The following is a 20,499-nucleotide window of genomic DNA, read 5'->3' as shown; positions in this document are numbered from 1 at the left end:
TAATGTTAATTTGTTAATTTGGTCGAAATCGTTACATAATTTATATGATTTAAAATGATGCGGATTCGCCTCATTAAATATGCAAAATATGCAAATGAGAGTTTAAAAAATTTAATGACAAATTTAGATAGCACATAAACAGGGGACTCCCAATATATTTATACTATATCTGTATTTGACCCTAGTGAGCCCCCAGTGCCCCCCAAAGTTGAAAATGACCCATTTTTGAAATGTCATAAAATGAAAACAACACTTGGATTAAATTCAATGAAACTTATCCATTTAATAACTCTCCACCTGAAGTTTATACTTTTAAAATTTTGATGACGTAGGTCACGTGGTATGGCGGCCATATTGGATTTTATCCAAAACCTAAAAATATCTTCTTCTCCAGAAGGGATAACCCAACAGCCTCAAGCTTTTGCACGCATGTCCGATAATCCATGGGAATGTTAAGTTGTTAATTTGGTCAAAATTGTTATTTAATTTATATGATTTTAAATGATGCCGATTCGCCTCATTAAATATGCAAAATATGCAAATGAGAGTTGAAAAAATTTAATGACAGATTTAGATAGGACATAAACAGGGGACTCCAAATATGTTTATACCATGTCTGGACTTGACCCCAGTGAGACCCCAGAGCCCCCCAAAGTTTAAAATCACCCATTTGTGAAATGTCGTTAATTGAAAACAATGCTTTGATGAAATTCAATGAAACTTAACACCTTAATAACTCTCCACTTGATGTTTATACTTTGAAAATTTTGATGACGTAGGTCACGTGGTCTGGCGGCCATATTGGATTTTCTCCAAAACCTAAAAACATCTTCTTCTCCAGAAGGGATAACACGAAAGCCTCAAACTTTTGCACACATTTGCGAGGTTCCATTGCAATGTTAAGTTGTTAATTTCGTCGAAATCGTTGCATAATTTATATGATTAAAATGATTCTGATTCGCCTCATTAAATATGCCAAATATGCAAATGAGAGTTGAAAAAAATTTAATGACAGATTCTGAAAGGCCTTGAAGAGGGGACTCCAAATATGTTTACACTATGTCTGTATTTTACCCCAGTGAGGCCCCAGAGCCCCCCAAAGTTGAAAATCACCCATTTTTGACATGTCGTAAAATGAAAACCAAAGAAGATAGACAAAAAGTGACCACACATTCTGGAAGATATTTTAACGTTCTACAAGTTCGACATTTACATTAATATGCAAATGTGGAGTTATTGGACTTTTTTAGGGACTTGAAAATTTGTCCAGCCTCGATTTGTCCAATGTGAAGTTTCTTTCTCTATCATGTATTGCGATGGGCTTTTCAATCCTTCATTGATTTTACATGAGGGACCCCGGAGCTGGACCCTTTCTAACTTTCTAACATCTAACTTGATGTTCTAACTAACTTTCTAACTCGGAAAACCCAAATCACGTGACAGGGTGATAGTGTTGAAATTTGTTAAAATGGAGGCACGCCTTGAAGCCCGGGATTACTGGTTTACCAGTTTTAATTTGTTTTATCATTGTCCTTCGTGTTCTTTGCAATTACCGTGGCTGTATTTACTCTCATTTAGACTCCCAGCGTAGCATTTTCTATTCACACCTGTTCTTGGAAATTATTTGCAAGGTGAATTAGGCACATCTTTCCCTCCACCAATGAAGGTGGACTGAGGTTGTTTTCACACCTGTTTGTCTGTCTGTGAGCAGGATATCTCAAAAAGTTATGGACGGATCCAGATGAAACTTGGTGGACAGGTTGGGTGTGTGTGCCAAGGACAAATTGATTCGATTTTGGTGAACATCAGGAACCAAGAATTTAAAAAGTGATTCTTCGCAATTGAGAGATAGGGCCAAAAATGATATTTCGCATGATATTTCAAAAAGTTATGTAAGGGTTCTGACAAAACTTAGTGGATGAGTTGGGGGAAGTGATAAGAGCAAGCTGATAAGATTTTGGTTGAGGTCCAGATGCAGAATCGGCCTATCAGTGGGATTACAAAATGTAGATTGTTCAGCCTGGCGGGGGTATGCGCTCTACCGAGTGCCATTCTCGTTTATACCTGTTTTTTATGCTTACATAACAAATTGGATTCAATAGCCTGTTGAGCTTTTTGTGTGTACTGCCAAACCGTACAGTGGTCATTCAGTCTGCTTGCTGACTCTTCGTCTCAGTAGGTGCATGTAGAACATTTTGTGAATAGTTAGCAGCTTCCTTTTTGGCATCCAGCTTGTTGATTTCTGATTGCGGCAAATGTCCAACACTGAAGCACTATTATAATGCTGGCACGATGAGCTAGTTTATAGGTTTCATTTTGTTTCTTCGGGGAGAGATACTTTTTCAAAGTTAACTATGTTCTGTGCAAGTATTCCATGGCCAGTCTTTTTGCATTTGGTTGTGACAAATTTGGTGACCTTTTTCAACCCTAAGGTATTGGCATGATGCTTCCCACTACTTGAGCCAAACTCCATTACAATTTGTTTCAAGCAGCTCTTGCATGAGTTGTGTAACAAGTAAACGCACAAAACTTATTGAGACTTGACACCGAGACATGAGACACCGAGATACTATCTGGGAAGTACTTTGTGCAAAAGTATATTGAGTGACCATGGTATGCAAGTAAATTAATTTCTCATTGAGCTCACACACAACAAGCGACACGAGGTTTTGTGTTATCCATAAAGACACGATCGGCTCACAGATGCACCTTCCTTTTCTTCAAGACGTCGCAGTTTGGCAAGACATGGCTGCAATCGCAGGTAGAGACGATGAGTGCTGCTCAGCAGTCGTAACAAGTGTTGGGACCGAATGGTACATCCCGTGTAATACGAGAGTTTACGAGCCGAGGGCAAGCCGTCCGGCTCGAGGACAAACTGTTTTCCCTAAATAGTGGGGCAGATAACAGCAATTTTTGAGAGGAATCGTGCAAATGATGATACAAGCATCAAATTTGGCATATTTGTTCTCCAGGGGATTCTAATCAAATCTGCCTGATTGGCCATTTGAAAATCCAAATTTTTTAAAATAAAAATAAAAACTTCAAAAAAGTCAAGATCACAAATCAATGTTGGATGCTGGCTGAGATTGGTGAATGTTTCAGAAGCATCATCAAAGACATTCCAAGTCTGTAATGCAGTTTTCTTCCCTTTACCGCGGAAGGCAGACACGACGTCACATCCAGTGAACGCATGGAGGTATGGGATCCCTTGAGCTTTCTCAGGCCCTATTGTAGAAACTACCTCATGGACTGAAATCCATCACGCATTGGCTCCTTGGCCAAAGGCAATCCACATGTTCTCAAGACCTAGTTCCTGTAAGGATGGCAGTACAGATATTGCTATGACTAGTACGTCTGTGTCATTAGCCTTGATGATAATGGACTTGCTACCATCCGTCGTTGCATCCCTGGCGTGTACAAATATTCGAGTGTCAGCTTCTTCATGACAACATGGAGACACAGCATCCAGTGACTTACTTGTGTTGCTAATGGCATCTTCTCCTTTTGTGACAATGACTGTGCTTGTCGTCTGTGCTTCACACATCTTTTCCGCAAGGAAGTGAAACGGCTCAGTCTTGTTGCTGCCATCTCGAAGAAAGCTTCTCCAGTTACTTGGGGTCTTAATGGTTCCTGTCATTCTTCTTCTGATTCCTTGCCGCCTTTTCGACCTTGCCTCGGACTTCAGACTTAACTTTTTGTACACATCAAACACTACGTCCACCCTCTCGTACCTGGCACCAGAGGATTCCACCTTTGGGATGATGTCTTCTTTCGCATAGTCATCAAATATCTTTGAAGTGCGTGGAGGTAGGGCATTGATAAGTGCTGAGCCATCAATGATGACTGCATCTCCCCTTGGTTCTCTGTCTGGGATGTTCACTTGTGCTTCAAGAATTTCAGCCAGCTGTGACTTCAAATTTTTTAAGTTTTTTTTTTTTTTTTTCAAATTTTTCAAAATTTGGATTTTCAAATGGCCAATTGGGCAGATTTGATCGGAAAGCCCTGCAGAACAGAAATGCCAAATTTGATGCTTGTATCATAATTTGCACGATTTTCTACGCTCTACTACACTAAAATCAAACATTATTGTTATTTTATTGTTACTGTTGATTGTTATTTTAAAAATCATCAAATAAAAACCTCCCTTCAAAAGTCTTCGTTAATGTTCCAAGTTTTCCCTTTACATATTAAATAAGAGAGCAAAGACAGACTTACAGAGAACGTAAGTCTCCCGACATTACACCATGGGAAGTTATACAGCAACCGATGTCCCTGTGTGCAGCGCTGTGTACGAGGTTACAGGTCATGGCATAGTGAGATATCAGAAGTTGCATGTTTGACTCAAAAAAAATGACAAATCATGAGTGAGTTCATCATATACTCTTCCCTGGTAAGCCAACCTTGTGCAGTACATTATATGCATTCTTTACAATAACAAATGGAGACAAAGAACTGATCTAATCGGTTTGTTTTACCATATGAACTTTATAACATTAAAGATTCATACAATTCATCTCCATAATCATTGATGTGATTTATAATACGTACTTGGAATATTTGAATACCATTCAAAGCGACTCCAAGCTTTAATGATGCATCTGTCTCTTTCTTGTCCTGGGGGGAAAAGGGGGAGGGGTGGTCTAGAAATGTACAACATGTCAGAGTACAATCCATCCATCCATCAGGGCCATACTCTGTGCAGAGCGTTGGTGCTGCCTAAGCAGTCTCCTTGGCTATTGGGTACAATCCTGGATGGGTCGCCACTGACACAGCATACCAGCAAGCTGGCACTCATTTTGCCGACCTCGTAAGGATGAGAGGCAGAGTCAACCCCACCTGGTATTAATTCAACAGCCAAGTGTGATTTGAACTCAGGATGCTAGGATCCCAAGCTCACCACCTGACCATTAAGCAAACACCAGGCATAGAGTACAACAACTTCGAATAAAAAGGTTCAAATTTGATAGAACAAAAATTTATCCAAATTGGTTTTGTCTCAAATTGAACATTTCTGAATATAATCCACAAGACTGGTTTCAGCAAAGTTCCATTCAAAGGATTTTGATTTGTAATCCCGGAAAACCCAGTGGATCAGTAGTTCCGTAAGCCATAAAACCATTCTCCAGTCAGGTTCACATCCATCTGGCATTTCAATCATAAACTTCAGCTGGTCCTGATTTACAGTGCTGTACTACGTTTACCCTCAAACCTGATGTTCAAATTGTGAATCAAATTCAACAAAAGCTGGAGTTCATAGAACACGCTACCCCACAGTCTTGAGAAAAAGGACATGGGCGGGGTCTGGAAACAGCATGTTTCATTGGTCGTGATGATGTAAAATTTTGTCCAAGTACTACGCAAACAAAAGGTTTCTGAAAGTGCCATTAAGGCACAAATACACAAACAAATAAGGCGAATTGTCTTCTCCTGTTTAAGTATATAATTCATTTGAAATAAAATGATGATTTTAAAGGTTGTAGAAAACATTTTTTTCAGAAGTTTACCGCCATTGATGCTTTCATGATGAGTATTTTACACCACCTTATAAACACGTTACATTAGTTTTTCGTGCCTGTTGTTTGTGCCCTTTATGACGTCGTTGGAAACACTAAGTTTCCTGTTTGTAATGATTTGCAATTTTGTTTGATAGGCAAACAGTTTAAAAATAAAAATAAAAATCTCATTCCTCTCTTCACATGTACAATCAAGACAAATTCAGAGCCAAATGACAGGTTCATTTTCCGATTCATGTTCAAAATGTGACATTCTATTGAAATCAAGTTGTTCCTTGTTTATATACGGACATTTGTGAACAGTGCTGGTGTTGGATTAGTGGTTGACACCTGGTGTTGCCTTAAACTAGGTTCCCACAATGATGATGCGCAGCACGATTGAAATCGTGGACTAATCGTGGTGATCCTATCAGATCTTATCAGATCTTGAGGTCAGTCGTGGCAATCGTGTTAATCGTAGAAAATTTTTGAACGGTTCAAAATTTTTCTACGATCAACACGATCAATTGTCAATCGGGATCATCATATCAGATCGTATTGCATCGTAACAAAGCGCGACAGATCGCATCGAATCGTGCTTATTAATCGTGGTGATCAGGATCGATCTTAGACAAGACAAACACCACGCTCTGTGAGACCACGATTTCAATCGTGCCGCGTTTCGTGATAGTGGGAACAGACTTTCAGAGAAATTCCATGATCAGCTACGAATGGCCAATCGTGACGTTCGTAACGGATCGCCCGACAGTGGGAACCTAGCATTAGCAGTTCAGGTGGTGGCTTGGGATCCGAGGGTCCTGAGTTCAATCCCTGTTGTCCACTGAATTAACGCCAGGGGGTTGACTCAGCCTGTCATCCTTCTGAAGTCGGTGAAATGAGTACCAATGTAGCAGCCAAAAGGCTGCACACGAAGGGAAGGGGTATCGATGGATTTCTTTTAAAATCTGGTATTGGTGTGGCACAGGCATGACGGGCTGAATGGCCTCCTGTGCAAAATTTCTTGTAATTCCTTGTAACAGGCAGACAAAGTGAACCAATTGCTTAACTCCGCTTTTCGCTTCGTGCATGCGGGGTAATTACTCTTCCACTCCTGGTACCGTTTTGTTGATCTCTTTTGTAAAGGCCCCATCACACCTTGACGATTTAGCCAACGTATGCCTGACATATGCAAAATTGGGCTAAAACGCTGGCACACGTCGAATACGTTATGGGTAAGTTTGTATACGTTAAGAGCACGCTGGCATACATCGTAGTGCGCTGGCATATGTCGTAGTTCGCCGAGCTGTTGGACAAATTTTCCATGCTTGAAATTTGCTCCTTAACTTCTCACAGGGATTCGCAGGATTTCACCCGACTAGATTTTAATCAAAATCAACTTGAGGCAATGGCGGTACAGTATGGCAGTGCAGTTCATCTGTTTAGTTCTTCAGTGTGTGTGTACAGTATAGCTGTACGGTGCAGCAGTGACTATTCACAGTTGCAATGTATTACATACACTTGTTATAAAAGTTCAAGTAGTTTCTTTGAACTGTTCTCTTGTCATTTGTCTCTGGTTCGTTATGGAAGTACATAATAGTACCGTAAATGTTGATATGATAACCGCACTGATTACTTCAAAATACGAATATGTGCAAGGTAACAGGTCATTGAGTGATGACAAAATCAATCCCATGTGTTGTGAGGGTGTGCAGCTGCACAGCAATAGCTCCATTTGATTTTTCAAACAAAACTTGATATTCTTGTGCTACAGATGGTGTAAAGCAAATTGTGGCAGCGGATTATTTTCACTTCATGATATACTGAAACCATGGTGCAAGCAAGTTCACGCATGCATCACACAAAGGTAAACTGCCAAAGCCTATCTCTAAAATGATAGTTTTCTGCATCTGACCTGAAATAGCCGATAGAAATGCACAGGAACGTCATCAAGCTGCCAGGAGGAGCGTATGTAGTGTAGGCGAGCTTTGGACGGCTTCATTCCCGAATGCTCGTGGTGCATTGGCGGGACATGACGAAGTACGTACTCCGCACCGCGCCTGGCCAGCACCTGCCCATCACACATGCCCAAACATGCTGTAACAGCAACACGTTTCACAACTAGAGCATAACATTGATGCTGATGATTTGTTTACCTTTGTCGAGCTTGTGCAAAAAAGCAAAGTACCATAGGTTATCACATAACAAAACCCACAGAGCACCATGCGAGTGAAGAGGTTGCATCTGAAGTACTCATAGAAGATATAAACAACTGTTCTATGGGTTCTATTGCATCTTTTCATGACCGTTGCTCATTTGTCAAACTTCCTCTTTCCCAACTGACTGCTGATTAAGGATGACTTTAGATTATCGCTTGAATCTCGTAATTGTCTTTTGCAAAACATGATGAAAAGGGAAGCTTTATTTATGGATTGAGATGGTCCTATTGTCATTAGGGAATATTTCCCAGATCTCGAATGGATGAAATTGCACTAAAGGTGTGTGTGTGTGTGTGTGTGTGTGTGTGTGTGTGTGTGTGTGTGTGTGCGTGTGTGTGCACGTGCGCGCACACGCCTGTCTGCCTGTACACTGGCATGTTAGCCGAGAGGTATTCATACTTGCCTCCGAGTTATCTGGCCTGGGTTTGAATCTCGGCCGAGCTATAAACTATCATCTTGGTGTTTCGCAGGTTTGGGCGATTATTCAATGTGTGCTGTCCCTCAGATGGACGTTAAACTGGGTGTCCCATCAGCCAGTAATGGTCGTTGGTGAACGCAAGAGATTCCACTATCGGAAAGAGTTGGCGACTTAACTACGGGACCGTGAAGAAATTACAAATTATTGTCGCCTTCGGTTGAACCTGAGGCCTGAGGCCTGACCTCCCAGTTCATGGAAATTCCCCAGATGATGCCACAAGGTGTGAATAATTGGCACCATTAAAGAAGCATTACATGTCCATGCAGAAATGCAAGACAATTCAGCCAAACCAAGGATAAAATGCTTCAAATGAAAGGAAAAACGTGTTTTACGTTGTTGTATTTATTAAATTGATTTCCTCTCAAAAATTTCAAAACAAATATGGGGGAACAAAAGAGGTTATTACAATTCAAATGTCATTCCAATAAGTGGCTTAATATAAATAAATATATAATATAAATAATAATTTCCAAGCAAAATCTATTTCCTGTTGGGCAGCTGTCCTCGTGATAAAAAGTTGTTTTGCAAATGTAAATAACAACTGGAAATCCTCATTTTGAGATATCTTTTCATACCCATGCAGGAAAATATGCCCTTGGATCAAAGTAGGACGTGGTGTGCCGAGCTTTTTGGTAGTTTCCAAGGTCGGCCTGCAGAGCAAAAGCAGCGAGCAGGAAGTAAGTCTCTTCCTTAAAGGGACAGCACGATGCCAGAACTTGCTTCCTCAGCTGCCAGTAATAATGCTGTCGAGCTTGTTTGTCACTGTGCAGAAGATCGGGGAGGGAGAGGTGTAAATTAATTAAGTATTGGAGTACATCCAATATCTCGAGAACCCATTCATAGATTGTAATGATATATGTATTCATTAATAACAAACGACAACGTATGGATTCAGCTGAGCCATTTGACAATGCCAAATGAGCACAAATCTCATGATGCTGGGGTCGCAATTTCAAATCACATTTAAATCTGTCGGTTTATCCATTATCAACTCGTCCTGGTAATTAGTGCAAATGTACACTGATGTTTCATGATATCATTGTCCTGCACCAAATACATGTTTCAGCTCCACTCTCTGCCCTTGAGCATCCACACACGAGCCCATGCAATGAAATAAGATTGTTGGCGGCGACAGTTCTTGATAATCATGTGATGTGCGGCAGTTGATGATCATCAACTATTTTTTCAGGTGTCAGTGACAATTGTAAAATTTGGAACATGTTTAACTATTACAACGAGTTATCGATGATGATCGTGCATCATCTTGTCGTGTGTAGCAGTCTCTGAAAATCAATGATGCAGCAATATGTATTGACCAATTAAACTTCAGCTTTCAGTAGCATCAATGACAGACTCATATCATCTGGAGCATTGTTTTTCCTAATTGTAGAGTCTGAAATTTGATGCCCGAAAAGGTATAATGAAAGTTCAATATCATATCTTGAACCTGCCCTTTGTGTCATATATTTAGCAAACCATCAGAAACAATATAATAGTGCTATTCTTGGTACATTGTCTTATCAAGCCTAGTGTTGGCTTTAACAGTTAGGTGGCTGGCTTAAGATCTTTGGGTCTTGAGTTTGAGCCCCTGTCGTTCCATTAAATAACACTGCGAATGGTTTGAAACAGCAAAAGGCTTACCTTGGTAGCCTTTCTTGGTTGTTTTATGCAGCTTCTTTGGCAAGAAGAGCATGGGAGGAGTAAATTTATTTATATAATCCCAGCCACCTGGGTTTAATTGATTAGGTGAGAACTGATTGGTTATTCCCTCCATTCACAGGTGAGAGATGTGGGTGGGTCTTTCTTTATCATTTATTTCTTGACTGCTTTCGACATTTGCACGTGGTTCATGCTTGGTTCGCCTCATTGGTATGCATTTCTGTCTGCACTGTCACTGATGATTTACCAACAAGTGATGAAACCGGTCTGGCAGCTAAGGGGGTGTGTATCAAAGGGATGCTCATGTGTGTACTATTTGTGAATGTCTTTCGAGCGGTGGAGGAACTCTGGGAAGGGTTTGAAACACCAAAGGGCTTACCTTGGTAGCCTTTCTTAGTTGCTTTATGCAGCTCTTCGGTGAGAAGAGCATGGGAGGAGTATATATATATATATATATATATATACATATATATATATATATATATATATATATATATATATATATATATATATATACATATATATATATATATATATATATATATATATATATATATACATATATACTCGTAAGAGGCAACCAGGGTTGCGTCAGGAAGGGCATCCGGCATAAAAACCTATGCCAAATCATTATGCGGACAACAAAACGAATTTCCATACCGGATCGGTCGAGGCCCGGGTTACCAACGACCCCCACCGGTACCGGTGGTCAGCAGGGTACCAGTGGAAATTGTGCTACTGCTGGGCGAAGGAGGAGAAGGAGACGGGGAAGGCGAGTGGAGAGTGGAGGCAGTGGGAGAGGGGGAAGGGTAGAAGTGTGGAGGTGAGAGTTGGAACTCTGAATGTTGGGACGATGACTGGCAAAGGGCGAGAGTTGGCTGATATGATGGAGAGAAGAAAGGTGGACATACTGTGTGTACAAGAGACCAAGTGGATGGGGAGTAAGGCGAGGAGCATTGGAGGTGGTTTCAAACTGTTCTACCATGGTGTGGATGGGAGGAGAAATGGTGTCGGGGTAATCCTGAAGGAAGATTATGTCAAGAGGGTATTGGAGGTGAGGAGAGTGTCTGACCGAGTGATGAGTGTGAAGTTGGAAATTGAAGGGGTGATGATGAATGTCATCAGTGCATATGCCCCACATATGGGGTGTGAGATGGAGTATTAAGAAGATTTCTGGAGTGAGTTCGATGAAATGGTGGAGAATGTATCCAAGGATGAAAGAGTGGTGATTGGAGCAGATTTCAATGGGCATGTTGGGGAAGGGAATAAAGAGGATGAGGAGGTGATGGGGAGGTACGGTCTCAACAAGAGAAATGTGGAAGGGCAAATGGTGGTAGAGTTTGCAAAAAGAATGGAAATGGCAGTGGTAAATACGTATTTCAAGTAGAAGGAGGAACACAGGGTGACATACAAGAGTGGAGGAAAGTGCACACAGGTGGATTACATCTTTAGCAGGAGATGCAACCTGAAAGAGATTAGAGACTGTAAGGTAGTGGCAGGGGAGAGTGTAGCTCGACAGCATCAATTGGTGGTTTGTGGGATGATTTTGGAGGTGAGGTTGAGGAAGAGAGTGAGGGCTGAACCAAGGACCAGATGGTGGAAGCTGAAGGAGGAAGACTGTTGCGTGAAATTTAGGGAGGAGGTGAGACAGGCGTTGGATGGTGGTAAAGATGGGTGGGATGATTGGGCAACAACAGCAGAAGTTGTGAGGGAGATAGCTAGGAAGGTACTTGGTGTGACATCTGGACAGAGGAAGGAAGATAAGGAGATCGGGAGAAGGATGTTGAAGATGGAGCCGCCAGGCAGGAGGAGAAGAGGAAGGCCAAAGAAGAGGTTCATGGATACGGTGAGGGCAGACATGCAGGTGGTTGGAGTGTCAATGGAAGATGTGGAGGATAGAGCGAAATGGTGACGGTTGATCCGCTGTGGCGACCCCTAACGGGAGCAAGCCGAAAGAGGAAGAAGATAATACATATATATATATATATATATATATATATATATATATATATATATATATATATATATATATATATATATATATATATATCTTCTTCTTCGTTCGGCTGCTCCCGTTAGGGGTCGCCACAGCGGATCATCCGTATGATCCGCATAGTGTAGTGATTTGGCACATGTTTTACGCCGGATGCCCTTCCTGACGCAACCCTGGTCACCTCTTACGACACAGGGATATGGTACACCTATTTTAACAGGGGTATACACCGGCCCAGTACACTGGTACTCATTTCGCTGACCTCGGAAGGATGACAGGCTGAGTCAACCCCCTGGTGTATTAATTCAGTGGCCCAACGGGGCTTGAACTCAGGACCTTTTGGATCCCAAGCCGCTGCCCTAACCACTGCGCCAACACCAGGCTTTTATATATATATATATATATATATATATATATATATATATATATATATATATATATATATATATATATATATATACATATACATATACATATACATATACATATACATATACATATACATATACATATACATATACATATACATATACATATACATATACATATACATATATATATATATATATATATATATATATATATATATATATGGGCAGTCGATAAGTAACCTTAAAATGGCAATATAAATTAGAGAATGTAATGTGTAGTTGTAGACAACATATGTTCTATCTATGGGTAATTGTCATGTTTTGCCTGTTTGTAGATCTGACAACAATGAGCGTATGACGTCAGTGGAGCAGTTCCAAGATGGCAGCTCCCTCAGAAGCATGCACCAGGGAGGAGCAACATTATGTCATCAGTTTTTTGGGAAGTGAGGGTGTGAATTACTGTGAAATCCATCGCAGAATGAAATGCAATATGGTGATGCATGTTTATCACTGCAACAGGTGTACAACTGGGACAGCAAGTGTAAAAGTGGAGTTCTTTCAGTTTGGGGTTGAGTTTCCTCAGCACCCACCTTTCAGACACCTTGTGGAACCCCAGCACGTTGTGAATTATATAGTGTGCTAAACCATGGCTAATGATCAATTGGGAGACCCCTTCATCCAATGTAATGCGACGGTTTTTCCGTGCTCAACGACTGCAACCATTTCTGGTGTGTGAGTTGTGTGAGGCCGGCACAGCGAACAGCGTCTGCCACACTGGACACTCCAATTTTAAACTTCCTGTCCCAGTCATACACCGACTGCAGCGATAAACATACGTCACCATATTGCGTTTTCATTCTGTGATGGATTTCACTGGGATTCACACCCTCACTTCCCAAAAACTGATGGCAGAATGTTGGTCCTCCCTGGTGCATGCTTCTAACTGCTCTACTGGAATCTTGGAACTGCTCTACTGATGTCACATGCTCAATGTTGCCAGATCTAAAACAGGCAAAGCACGACTCTTACCCATAGATATAACATTTGTTGACGACAACTACATACATTACATTCTCGACATATAATGAAAGAAGATAGTTTAAAAACCGAAAACATCAAAATACAATTGCACATTTTCAGCGAGTGAGCCACCACCTGAGGGAAAGCATGGAAAGGACCAAACACAAGCGAATAGGGCCTGAATTTTGTTCAAGTCAATTGATATATTCAGTGACAGTGTGAATACTTTTGCAAAATGAACACTTCTTTTTCTTTTTTTTAACATTCAGAACTGCTGCTGGGGTCATTTAAGAAGTTTAAATTTTGAAATTTGGCCGAGTTTTGTTTTGTGGACATTGTTGAGGCTGGTATAAGAGCTGAAGGTGTTCTGAGTTTAAGAGATTCTAGAGACAAACACCGTCCAGAGATGAATCCCATCTGGACAAACACCACCCGGACATAGCCACTGTCCAGACACATATGGAGATAACCACCACCCAGACATAACCACTGTCCGGATACAGAGTGAGATAGAAATGGAGGTAGGGGAGTTGACAGAGAGAATATGTTATACCCAATATCGACAATTTTTCAGAAATCAGCTGATTGGAGTTCATGTCATTACCGACTACAGTACATACTGTATACAACTCAAAAACATTGAGAAGCTTTCACCCTTGTTTTTGGGGAATTTCAATGAACAATTTTTTTTTTAATCCATACCATTATCGATGTTTCAAAGAGATGCACTGCCAATCATTGTGAGACAATCGAAAAAAATAGTTTTGTAATTGATAAAACATTAACACGGCAAACGGTTCGAAAATCGGGTGTTATGTGTATTTTGCTTTGAAACTCATAGAGAAACCATACAACCTTTGTAAAGCACACTGAGTCATATAAAATCACCAATTTAGAATTGCATGTACCTTGGAGTAACTGCCAACTCTTCATCCCGATTGGGACAACAACTGTACCACTATTGACTCCAAAGTGCTCAGCAAGTCGCTTAAGCACTCAAGCAAGCACTCCAATTTAGTGGTTGATAAGGAACAGCTGGCTTGGCAAGCGATAGCAATCACCGAACCGTCATATTAAACACACACTTGGAGATGCCCAAAATGTCAAATATGTCCGAATGGGACAAGTCAACACTTTTTTAGGAGTCGGAACTGCTGCTATGTCAAATTCTGCAGCTTAAATGTTGTAATTCTGCTTGGTTTAAGAGATTCTCGAGGTTATGGCATGTGCAGAAATGAAATTAATCCATGAACGCTGGCGTCTCCGGGTGTTTACAAGCATTGCAATGTACCCAGAAATTTGTACGTATGATGAATAGGCATTCCATAATACGAGTGAGGAAAGTGAAAAAAAAAACCTTATCATTAAGAAATCGTTGTGGCTAATTTCAAGTCTTGGTATGGTTGAGCAAGCCAAAAAACATAGCGAATACCCCAGCGAGGTAACCGAGGATATGCCTTAAGACCCTGTTGAGAGCAAGGTGGCTGAGGATGCACCTGATAAAGGATATAATTAAATAAGCTGTTAATTATCTTCAAAAGGGGTGTTTTAATTAACCCAAGCACCCAATTTTCAATCATGCACTTCCTTGGAGTTTTCTTAATTTGCCTGCAACGTTTCAGGTTGCCAGATTTCATGGTTTTCCAGTTATAGAGGACACACACCCTGACATTTATTCGTATATATATATATATATATATATATATATATATATATATATATATATATATATATATATATATATATATATATATATATATATATATATATATATATATATATATATATATATAGTTACGGTTGTGGAAATTCACAGAACACCATACAGGTTCCCCAGAGGTCAGTTATGTCGATAAGTGCGTGTCCAGATTAGATTTCCCCACCGATGTCTAAAGGGATTTATTCGTGAGCCGGGTTGTGCATCTTTGAGGTAGGATTATTCTGTTCTATCTTTTATTTCAAACAACTCAACTCAACTCCGCCCCGATATCCACGGTAAACAGGAATGACGGTTGGAAAACAGCAACTCAACTCCCGCCCCGAAATGACGGTTGGGGCGTGTCCCCCAGAGAGAAGTCTCCCCCCCCCCCACGTGCCGGGAAGGGCGGGGCATGACGGGCAGGGGATAAAAAAAAAAAACGCGCGTTCGCTCGAGTGAGGAGAAAAACGGGGACGTCAGGTTCAGGTCGAGTTGGCAGTTTGGAAAGCTGCAGGCCGACAGAGAACGGAGGCTGACGGAGTCCGGTCGGGTGCGGGCGGACACACCGAGGGTCGCCGTACGAGAACCCAGAGTCGTCTCCTGGGCGACAAGGTAGCCTGCACGGTCTCTCAGAGCCTCGTAGTCATCCCGGCTCCAAGGAACATTAAAGGCCTGCGGGCCCTGTTCTTACCCATTCCTTTCCTGGGGTTTTCTTTGCATGGAAGTTGTGGCACCTTGTCAAGTAGAGAATTGTTATAAATGTACATAATAAATAGACAACGGCTGTAGGGTCTTTTTGCTCGTGTTTTGTCCCTTACCCCCATTGCAGACGTGCCTGTGTATAAATAAATGCCCTTGTTTGAATATTCACCTGCTTGTTGCGTCTCTTCCTCCATTGAGCTGCCGTGGTTGCGTTTGGAATAATAGCTGGTTTTTAATACTGATAAGATAATCGGGTCCAACGGGGCCTCGCGATAATACACCGCACGGCGAATCGCAAATGGAGCGAGCTGCTTAAGCGGATCGTTTCCAAGCAGGTCCCGTTGAGGTACAATCTCTCGGTAGTCTGCCCGCGCGAATAATTAGGTAAATCGACCATTCGGCGATCGGACCCTGTAGCGCAGGTGGAGTATTAACATGGTTGTGGTGTGCTTTAAAAACACACCCAGAGCTGGATTTCAGCGTTGATCCCGAAAGCAATGACTGGATTGCCCGTCCGGCCGCGATTCGTTAAAAGCAGTCACCCGCTCGCTGAACGGGTGGAAACCACAACAATATATATATATATATATATATATATATATATATATATATATATATATATATATATATATATATATATATATATATATATATATATATATATATATATATATATATATATATACATATATATATACATATATATATATATATATACATATATATATATACATATATACATATATATTGTTGCGGATTCGCGCCCGCCGGCGTGCGAGCGGCCACGTAACTCGAATCGCGGCACGTCGCCCACCGGACGGACAATCCTGTCGTGACCCTCTCGGACTAACGCCGGGAACTAGTCACGGGTGGGCCTTTCGGCCTCACCACGATCGTGCCAATCGGCCCCCCGCGTGGGATAGGGTTGCTCGCCAAATTCGACCTACCTAAGTACCCACACGGAGGGTAGACCGGGCGATCGCACCTCGCCGCAGGTCGACTTCGGACACGGGCCACTTTAAGCGACCCGTTCCGTACTATCGGGATAACCGAGCGGTGTTATCGTCAACCTCGACGGTTCGATTATTGGGCGTATTTAGCCCACGACCAACCCTTTACGTGAAGTAAGATGGAGATTCAATTAAAGAAAAGACGAAGCGAAACGGGAAAAACAGTTCAACATAAAGCACATTTATTCCGCGGCAAACGGAAAGCACACATATACAATCACAACAATTATGCACCAAAAGCAAATGTAAAAGTAACACGACAATTCTGCACAAAAAGCAAATGCAACAAAAGAGACACAATGCAGATCTACTACCGACTACCGAGCACACGGCAACACTTATACAGTTTTACTTCACAGACGGCGCCGACAACACATATACTCAAAGCAAAAGAAAAAGGAAGGGGCCACCCTCAACGATGAGGGGGCAGACGGGCCTGGGGCCGAGACCGCGTCGAGCCTACCCGTCTGGTGATGAGCCGCAAAATGGCGGCGGCGCCCCGACTCCGCGGGCCTCGCTAGCACTGCCTGGAATGGGGTGGGAACGGGGCCCCCCTTCTCACACTATCTCAGCGTGGGGGGAAACAGGAGGGGGTTGTTGATGCTCGGGGGGGAAGAGGATATCTGGCTGGCTTGGGTCCCGCGACGAGCGACTCCACTGCGATCTCGATCGCGTTACCGGCCTCCCCTCTCCGCAGCTCCCCGACTCTGACACGAGCGCAGACCTCCACAAAGATTCTTGGCTTCTCCAGCCTCTCAGGACCCCGACAGACACTCTCTCGACTGATTTCGCCACCGCCACAACTCTCCAACTCTTTCCTCTTCTCAACTCTTCAACTCTTCCCAACTCAACTGCCCAACTCTTCAACTCTTCCCAACTGCCCAACTCTTCAACTGCCTCCTCTTCTCAACTCCCTCCAACTGCCTCTTCTCAACTCCTTCTTCTCAACTCTCTCACTCTTCCCAACTGCCTCGATTCGCTCTGCGCTCGGCGCTTTGTAGTCCGACAGGAGAAATCATATGCAGATTTTTGGATCAGGAACGGCTCGGGGGTGGAGCCACGCTCCCCATTGGACAGAGGAAAAGTGGGCGTGAATCATTCTTGATCCGCGAATCTGCATATAGCGATTATACTCCGACGCGCCTGGAGGCGGGGCCAAATCGCCCCACGCTCGCTGATAGGACAGAACAGAAGTGGGCGTGAATCATTCTTGATCCGATTTCTCGGAAAGGCTGGTGTTTTTGCACCCGCTGCTCGGTGCGCGCCCTGTACGAGTCCAGGATCGGTGCCCACAAGCGGCGCAGGAATGGCGGTGATGCGATGGTTGCGAGAGCGAGATGTGACGGTAAAGGTCGTGGCTGTTGGCGTTGTTGTTGTTGTGAAGCGGCGTTGCGGTTGGTGGTTGTTGTGTGATGGCTGTTGAGACGTGGTTGGTGGTGGTTGTGGTGGTAGTAATGGTGGTTGGTCCAAAATAAAGATAGTAAAAGAAAAACGGCTATCTAAAAGGGTCGCAGCCCGAATGAATGACATTTATTCCCTCTAAACAACGGGTTTGGGCTAACTACACATATACTTACAGAGATATCTCACCTACGGGACCTGAATGGTGGTTTGCGAATTTCGTCAACCACAACAATATACATATATACATATATATATATATATATATATATATATATATATATATATATATATATATATATATATATATATATATATATATATATACATATATATATATATATATATATATATATATATATATATATATATATACATATATATATATATATACATATGTTGGCCGAGCAAGGATGTTGCTGGGCATGTGAGGGCATGTCCCGACAGGGCTCGGCTTGGATGCCATACGTAGCCATGAGGGTATGTCTGGAATCCATCCATCCATCGGGATCATACTCTGTACAGATCGTTGGTGCTACTGAAGCAGACTCCTTGGCTATGGGACACAATTCTGGATGGGTCGCCACTCCGACACAGTATACCAGCAAGCTGGCACTCATTTTGCCGACCTTGGAAGGATGACAGGCAGAGTCAACGCCACCTGGTATTAATTTAACAGCTGAGTGGGGTTTGAACTCAGGATCATAGGACCCCAAGCCCACCACCCTAACCATTGAGCCAACACCAGGCATATGTCTGGAATGTAGGACATAAAAGTGCGTGAAGAGACAAAGAAGAGCAAGATAATATAGGTTTCTTTTTTTAAAGTTTGAGATATGAGAGTTTGATGATCCTGTGTGTACAAAGTGTGTGATCAATAGAACCATTAAGAGAGTGAGATAAAGGAATGAGCATGCCAGGGAAAGATGCTGGTGATGCTTCGTTTGGATCAGTTTGTTGCCCTACTCAGAGTAGTCCTCTCTTCAATATGTGGCCACTTTGTGGGCCTTGGAGGGTCAGGGTTTGTCGGAGCCTTAACCTCAGCACTGGCCCATTTGGCTCTTTGGCATATTGTTCTTGCATGGCTTTTACGGTCCTTGCGAGCCATCGATCGCATGCGTAATTACCCGCAGCAAGCTGGGTGTATGCTACTGTGAAGGGACTGGTAGTTTAAATGTTCCTCTAGCTGTGGGGCAGACATGGTAGGAACAAGCCAGTATGTTTTGCGAAGAGATGCTAAAAACACCATTGTACTGCACTGATTTGTGTAATTGCCAAATGAAAGTTGTCTGAGTAACTTGGGGAAAATGTGTCCTTTGTAAACAGTTAGTTTTCTCCCACCATCATTGTCACAAAGTCCTGTTTTATTAGGATTGAACGTCCTATTTTCTCTATCAGCTCAGAATCCAGGCCGCAATCAGCTCCATGATTTTCGGTGTGGTTGCCGCCTTTTTGAATGTGGTCATATGAGTGAGCCTTGTGGGTGGTCGCAAAGCTTCACGCACATGACAATGCATTGCACAATATTATTATTATTAAGCAGTCATTGTTTTCCACATAGGGAAATATTAAAAAAACACAAACAGGAATCAAACTCTTTTGGGGTCTATTTGTAACAGCATTACCTTATCAGGTGACCGTTTTCAACATAAAATTGAACTTTGAAGAAGATCGTGAGTGGAAGCCGGAACTCTGTGCCCTGCAGACAAAATAAAAAGTTTAAAATCCATTCCGAGAGCAGCCAAACGATGTACCATTTGAAGAGCTTATCTATATATTACTAAAACTCTCACCTTGTATGTATGTATGTATGTATGTATTTATGTATGTTCCCGAGATACAGCCAAAACGGTACACGATACCGCAAAAATTTTCGGGCCACCTTACTCAACATTCTCATGCGGTGTGCAGTGTCAAGTTTCGTTAAAATCGGGCAACGAAAAAAATTATTTAAAAAATCAATTCCCGATTCAGTCAAGTACAATTCGGGAGAATTTGATCAATGCAAACAACCTCAGTGGTAGAGTTCGCTGGAGCTATCTGTTTTTATTTCTTGAAATGATTTTTTCCCCCATCAACCGCTGTCACAACGGGAACCCAACGGGTTCACGAGTCGTCTAGTATATACTAAAAACATGCAGTAATCTTTTACAATCAGGAAGTTTAAAGAATTGTAAAGGCTGCATTTTTAATTATTTTTTGTTCACAAAAAATAGGCTCATGAAAGAGTGAGGTGACTGTGGATGGAACGGAAATGTATCAACATTGGAGTAGTGGGGAAACAGCCAAAGCCAAACAAGCAGCAGGTGAATGAACAAAAAGTAAGAGGAGAGGAAAGAGAGAAGGAAAGATATGGACTACCGGTAAGAGGGGTGGGATTTTGGAGGGGGTTAATGGATAGAAAGGATCGTGGGAATGGATGGAAGATGACATGAGATAGCAGTGAGCTATCTTGCAG

At 42.1% G+C, this 20,499-nt stretch overlaps 1 protein-coding gene across 5 annotated transcripts in view; it reads right to left on the bottom strand.

Moving 5' to 3' along the window:
• Window positions 1-20,499, bottom strand: part of LOC147022640 (FERM domain-containing protein 6-like) — a 102,447-nt gene that overhangs the window by 19,583 nt on the left and 62,365 nt on the right. For all 5 annotated transcript variants that reach the window (XM_085887383.1, XM_085887384.1, XM_085887386.1 and 2 more), the window contains 6 exons: window positions 19,667-19,740; window positions 8,762-8,948; window positions 7,405-7,560; window positions 4,549-4,614; window positions 4,216-4,284; window positions 2,710-2,884 (listed from right to left, as the gene is read on the bottom strand). In XM_085887383.1, coding sequence (XP_085743509.1) covers window positions 2,710-2,884; window positions 4,216-4,284; window positions 4,549-4,614; window positions 7,405-7,560; window positions 8,762-8,948; window positions 19,667-19,740 — 727 coding nt within the window. The remainder of the gene's footprint in view (window positions 1-2,709; window positions 2,885-4,215; window positions 4,285-4,548; window positions 4,615-7,404; window positions 7,561-8,761; window positions 8,949-19,666; window positions 19,741-20,499) is intronic.

The sequence above is a fragment of the Eptatretus burgeri genome, chromosome 7 (genome assembly GCF_056783735.1).
Source record: "Eptatretus burgeri isolate ZD-2024b chromosome 7, Ebu_testis_v1, whole genome shotgun sequence".
NCBI lineage: Eukaryota > Metazoa > Chordata > Myxini > Myxiniformes > Myxinidae > Eptatretus > Eptatretus burgeri.
This window is presented reverse-complemented; position numbering and strand designations above follow the sequence as displayed.